Source organism: Scleropages formosus, chromosome 4 (genome assembly GCF_900964775.1).
Source record: "Scleropages formosus chromosome 4, fSclFor1.1, whole genome shotgun sequence".
NCBI lineage: Eukaryota > Metazoa > Chordata > Actinopteri > Osteoglossiformes > Osteoglossidae > Scleropages > Scleropages formosus.
The window spans coordinates 13,965,735-13,972,660 of NC_041809.1; the positions used below are offsets into that span (position 1 = coordinate 13,965,735).

Consider the following 6,926-nt stretch of genomic DNA (forward strand, 5'->3'; position numbering starts at 1 on the left):
GCAAGATGGAAGGTTTGACATGTGAGGATAAACCAGATTGCTGTAGCAGCGAGAGCGCCCAGGTCTCCTGCGGTGGCAAAATCGCACAGCTCGCTTACCGTAGAAGAGTTTGACGGCCGACATGTTGGACGCATATTCCCTTGAGGACAACTGTAATGGTGGCCTTCCTTGGTGGACTCCCACAGGTAGACTTCCTTGTCTTTGCACCCCAAGTCTTCGCACCAAGAGGCTGCCGCAACCACTGCCACTACGGGTTACTGGCTGCTATTTAAACTGGGCTACTGCCTATCAGCTGCCTAATCGAAACCGAAACTACACCACCAAAACAAACAACTAACCAGACGCGATTAATCGAACTCACGGAGTTACGCCCACTCCCGCTACAGGACACAGAAATGATCGGGAGAACAGTCGTCTTAACAAACCACTAAATACTACTTAACAAACAAAATAATTACAGTGCTGCACAACGCTACACAAATTACTATGGACCCAACGCTACACAGGATCTCTATGACATCCTGGAGATTTTCTCTGTGCCTTACTGTAGGGACCTGGGTTCATATGTCTGCCGTCACACAGTAGCCATTTGTGGTAAAACTAGTCTGCCTCCCTTAGTTTTGTAAGCACTAGTGCTACTGTATACGGTGGCACAGCGGGTTTGGCTGGGGCCTGATCTCTGGTGGCCCTGGGGGTCCAGTCCTGCTTGGGGTGTCTTGCGATGGACTGGCGTTCCCTCCTCCTCCAGCCTTGTTAGGCTTGGGACAAGCAGTTTCAGACAGCATGTATTGTTACTGTACTATTATTTTTTGACAAATATTTTGTAAACGGGGGCGGGGTGGTGCGGTGGGTTGGACCGGGTCCTGCTCTCCAGTGGGTCTGGAGTTCAAGTCCCGCTTGGGGTGCCTTGTGACAGACTGGCGTCCTGTCCTGGGTGTGTCCCCTCCCCCTCCAGCCTTACGCCCTGTATTGCTGGGTTAGGCTCTGGTTCCCCATGGGACAAGTGGTTCAGAAAATGTGTCTGTGTGTATGTATGTATGTAAACTGGCTAATAATGTTCAAGTTGATGCTTCTAATGTTGTAATTTATTACATCCTCCCTTCTGGGATAAGGTCAATTTTCTTAGGATATTAAATGGAACTCCACCATAGCTGGTCCCAAGCCCGGATAAGAAAAGAGGAAGGTTGGGCATGGGGCTAGCAACCCCACCCCATAAAACTCTTGTGGTCCAGAAACAAGGGAAAGATCTTCACCTGGCAGAGGAAGCAAAGCAGCCCAGGCAACTGGACTAATGATGGAGGGGGAGAAAAGTTGAAATGACGTCTCTAGCCCAAAAGCAAACGTCCTGATACCAAAACAATATATTAGATGCTGGAATGTGCAAACTATGATCCTAAACACTGGGGAAGTCATCATCTGGTAAGGAAAGCAAGATTACAAACTACCAGGAAGGAGTGGCCCTCATCCTCAGCAAGAAACACATTGATACCTTGCTGCAATAGAAACCCATCAGTGAACGCCTGCTCTGTGTGAGGCTGAATTTAAAGTTTGCCAAGCTGTCCATCATATATATTTCAAATGAGCAAATAATTTCATTCCATCAATCCATCTCTAGAAATATGGCAAATAGGAACAGTAAGCAGATATGTAAAGAAAATTGCTTAATAACGAAAGGTGTTGCACACACATTCAACACTCAGCCCATGGGAGAATGCAGCTGAATTTCAGTTGAAATATTTTGGGTTGTACTTATGGATTTTGGTGTTATACGCATGTTATGTATTCAATGTTCTCTTTGTCAAATAACACACCAGGAACTGACGAGATGGCTTGTGTTCTCTCCCTCTTTTTGCTCATAGCAACACCTATGGCTAACAAGATGACTGTAGGGTGGTACATGGAATTGGATGAACAGACCAGCGTTTTATATTGCTCAATAAATAGTTGGCTCAGATTAAAAAGTAAGTTCAGTAAATAAATAAGCCGCTCTCCGAATCTGAAGTCGCTGACCTCCTGATATTGCGCAGAGCCACCACCTGCTCATTTGATCTGATCCCATCAGCACTCCTTCAGAACATTTCCCTGCAACTCTCCTCCTTTATCTCTACAATCACCAACTCCTCACTCTCCTCTGACTGTTTCTCAGCTGCCTTCAAAACTGCTTTAATTTCACCTGTGTTAAAAAGCCCTCCCTGGACCCCAATCTGGTTGAAAATTACAGATCGGTCTCTCTCCTCTCCTTCGTCTCTAAAACCCTAGAGCGGGCAGCCTGTGATCAACTGTCTGATTTCCTCACCCAGAACAATCTCCTTGATGGTTATCAGTCTGGTTTCAAAGCTGGTCACTCCACTGAGACTGCCCTTCTGGTGGTATCTGACACTCTCCAAGCTGTTAGAGCTGCCTCCCTCTCCTCAGTCCTCATCCTCCTCGATCTGTCTGCAGCGCTCAACACTGTCAATCACCAGATTCTACTCTCCTCTTTTAACCAGCTTGGGATCAAAGGTGCAGCACAAATATGGTTTGAGTCTTACCTCTTTGTCAGATCCTATCAAGTGGTCTGGCGGAGCTCTCGTTCTTCTCCTCTGCCTCTCTCAACAGGTATTCTGCAGGGCTCGATATTGGGTCCTCTTCTTTTCTCCATCTACACCTCCTCCCTCAGTCCGGTCATAGCTCCCATGGATTCAAATACCACTGCTATGCTGATGATACCCAGCTATTCCTTCCCTTTTCACCTGGTGCGTCAGACATCTCCGTACGCATGCATTGCTGCCTGTCGGACATCTCTTCATGGATGTATGATCACCACCTCCAACTCAACCTCTCCAAAACAGAGATTCTTTACCTCACAGCTGGCCTGTCCTCCTGTCATGATCTCTCAATCAAACTGGACAACTCACTCATTTCGCCTAGCTCCTTTGCTAAGAGTCTGGGAGTAACGCTTGATGCGAGTCTGTCATTCTCTCAGCACATCGAAGCCACAACCCGGTCCTGCAGATACATCCTGCATAATATTTGTAGGATCTCTCCCTATCTCACTACTGACTCTGCTCAACTACTTGTCCAGGCCATGGTGACTTCCCATCTGGACTACTGCAACTCTCTCCTGTGTGGTCTTCCTTCTACAGAATGCTGCTGCACGAGTTGTGTTTGATTTGCCAAAGCGCTCCCATGTATCTCCTCTTACTCATTTCTCTCCACTGGCTTCCTATAGCTGCCCGAATCAAATTCAAGACCCTGGTTACTGTGTACAAATGCATCAGTAGAACTGCTCCCAGCTATTTACAAGACTTGATCAACCGGTACACCCCAGCCAGGCTTCGCTCATCTACTTCTGCTCGCTTGGTGGTCCCGCGCACGAAAGGTAAAGCTCAGAGGTTCTCAGTTCTGGGTCCGTTGTGGTGGAATGACCTTCCCCTGTCACTCAGAACTGTAGAAACTCTGTCTATATTCAAGAAGGGTTTGAAAACCCACCGTTTCCAGATCCACTTTGCCCAAGATCTCTCCAGCTCATTTATGGTGTAACTGTTCATTCATTGTAACTCCAGAAGCATCCCCAGATACAACCTTTATTCAGCCACTACTCTGGCATTGTACTTGCTTATTTGTGTGTCTTATAATATTAAAAAAATAAATAAATAAAAATTGTTGGAGGGTATTGGGATTTGTCTATCCTGTGTTTTACGCACCTACTCGAACGATGAACCTCGGTGCAGCAAGTGGTAGGTAACAAATTAGGTTTGCTTGAGACTTTCATGTCTGCAGCTATGTCTCCTTCTCTTAATGTAATGCATAAATTGTACTTTTGCTGATATGTACGTCTCTTTGGACAAAAGTGTCTGCTAATGAATAAATGTAAATGTAAATGTAAAATGTAAGTAACATACCGATTACTTTTAAAATGTTAAATAGTTGTTTGTAAGCCAACTACTGGATTTAACCAAGACATTTAAAACAGCAAAATTTACAGTTTACAGTGCAATTATCTCAAAAAGTTATAGTTGTTCTGCAAATTAATTTTTTGATGTTTTCCAGAAGAAGACGTTTTCAAAAGAAGGAAAGGCGCTTTCTGTTTTGTCCAACAAAGCTCCTAATGCTCATTCAACCATGGCATTACTATACGGTCCTTCAAATAGCATTTCCAGATCAAATCCTTCACTTTAAGTTCTTTACACTTCCAGAAAGACACTGTTCCATTTAGACCAATAAAAATGTGATCTTTGGACTAGCGACATTGAAATGTGAGGACTAAAACTGTGTGGTGCTGTCAAATTTACCATTTGTCGGTATCAGTTTCTCAGTGCTGAATTTCTGCAGTCAGTGACCCTTAAAAGACTGTAGCAAAATACTGCAAACTGCTTTGTTTTTTTTTGAGAAAAAAATGTCTCTCATATGTGTCTACACATCTGTGCTATAACAACAACATCTAAATTAAATAAAACTATTTGTTTATAGAGGGGAGGCGCAGTGGGTTGGACCAGGTCCTGCTCGCCGGTGGGTCTGGGGTTCGAGCCCTGCTTGGGGTGCCTTGCGGCGGACTGGCGTCCCATCCTGGGTGTGTCCCCTCCCCCTACGCCCTGTGTTGCCGGGTTAGGCTCTGGTTCCCCGCGATCCCGTATGGGACGAGCGGTTTGGAAAATGTGTGTGTGTATTTGTTTATATGTTTTCAAGTAGAAACATTTCAAAAACATACATACATAGCATGCTTGCTTGTTTAAAAGTAGATTCTCTTTCTGATTGTGCTGGTATTTTTGTTTTTCTGAAGGCAAGCCCAAACTGAAAATATTGTTAATATTTTAGCATTCATAATATCCGCTTTGTAGATCTTGGTAATACAATTTGACATGTATTAAAAATGCGTAATTATTGATAACTATGAAGAGAGTATCATTAAGCAAGCGGTCCTCTACTGCCACCCAGTGGCTTTAACAAATACTAACGGGCATATGTTTGTTTTTTTGTTTTTCAAATATGCTGAATGTACCGTAATCCTCTGATTGTTTTCAAGATTTTACTTTAGAAATCCTACAAGTAATCTCATAATAAATTTTAAATATATTAATCAAGGTGTTCGAGAATGTTAAAACCGCAAGGACTCTAGTTACAAAAAGATTATCTTGTTTTATAGTATGTACATTTTAAGATTTTCCGTAAATGTTATTACTTCAATGCTACTAAATAGAAATTGAAGATATATAAGTATATACCTTCAAGCTCTGTATAAAAACTGAAGGCTGTTCCTCACATGAATATTACTACGGCATCCACTGCTGCTGTTTTCTCTTTCCATACACCCATATACAAAATGAATAATTTTAATTTTAGTACAACAACTATATCTGAAGAGAACAGTATTTATATAGAAAATGTATTAGTGAAGAACAATGTGCAGAACACAATATGAACATAATACAATAATAATAGTAATAATACAGTAATAATACAAGTTCAATACTTGGATTGAAAGTAGGTATGTTTTTCTCTTTAATCGCTCAATTCAATCTTTGTTTCTATGGATTGATGCCTATTGCATGATGTTTATTCTTTTTGCAGAAATGCTTTCATTTCTTTTTATAACACTAATAAATGTACATTTAAGGTCCTATAATCTGTAATACATTTTTCTGAATGAAACATCTACCTCAAGCAGTCTCAGTTTCTTTTGATAAAATTTCAGTGTTTTGAGGTACAGTAATTACTGAGGTTGCGGTTCCATTCCCCGTGTCTTTTGAATTTTTCACGTGCGCAGCAGTGGGAAGAAACACGAATATATTGACATATATTGACATACTGTATTCTGGCATGGGAGGCACGACTTTGCGCTTGAGGATCGTACATCGTACGACAAGCATTTGAGCCCCAGGGAGCCACTAAAAGGCAGTAATGCATCGCACTTGACCTGCCCTCGCTCCAGCTGGACCGCACTTAGGATCGGGTCAATAACTGTCTTCTTCTAGCGCTGCGTAATCCCCTGGGCCCCCGGGAGAGCGCTAGCAAAGACCGTCGAAAGGCTTAAAGCTAGAGGGAGCGGTCCGCGACAGCGTCACCCCCTGCTACAGAATAAAGAGAAATAATTACTGTAACTGTCAATCAGACATAAATAAAAGTATTACAGGCGACCCAAATGAAAAAATGAACAGAAGCCACATTTCACATTACAGCAACGCCAGGGGGTGAGGTCCGTACCGGTCAGTTTTGGTATGTTTCCGAAGGGTGAGGTCTCGGTGGGTCTGTGGTTCTGCAGAGATGCCCTGCGCTCTGCGGGTTCGTGGTCCGCTCACCGCCGTGTTCGGCAGAACTGACTGGCATTTCTGCAGTTTCCTCTTCAACTCGTGGATCTCGTCCTCCTTCTGTGCAAGGCGTCTCTCCAGCTCCTTGATCCTCTCCTCCTTAAACATGAGGATCCGGGAGAAGTCCTCCTCCAGCTCGCTCATCATTCTCCCAATATTATATCTATTATTCCGATGGTTGTTTGAACTTGTACAAACTTTGTTTTGCTTCAGTGACAGTGGACAAGCCACCTGGCACAGCGGTCTCTGTCTCTGTGTGTGTGCGCGTGTGTGCGCGCGCCTTCATCCAGCGCTCATCTCCTTCACGAACCCACTTCGGACTCCATCCTCCTTCGACACGAGTCCAAACAGAGTGCTGGAGACGGAGCCACATGTGCAGCGCTGACAGTCCGACACCAACAGAACATAAGAAAACATGAGACGCGCTGTGTTTGGACATCACTGAAACTGAGGTTTCACTTGAGAGCCTCATACTCTCCTCAAGGAGTGTAATGAGACGTGTTATGTGAAAGGAACGCAGGCTCAGATCACATGCTCCAGCCGGGCTCCTCGCGCCCGTGTTTCCATTACAGCATTTCTGCACAGTCAGTGTACATAGCAACGCACCAAGGCAACATCACAGCACTGAATCCCCCCCAC

The 6,926-nt window shown here is 44.0% G+C and overlaps 1 protein-coding gene across 1 annotated transcript in view; it reads right to left on the reverse strand.

The window, feature by feature from the left end:
• LOC108932765 (cGMP-dependent protein kinase 1-like) overlaps nucleotides 1–6,431 on the reverse strand; it is a 101,191-nt gene extending 94,760 nt beyond the window's left edge. The window contains exon 1 of the mRNA XM_018749336.2: nucleotides 6,184–6,431. Coding sequence (XP_018604852.1) covers nucleotides 6,184–6,431 — 248 coding nt within the window. The remainder of the gene's footprint in view (nucleotides 1–6,183) is intronic.
• Between the last annotated feature and the right edge of the window lie 495 nt (nucleotides 6,432–6,926).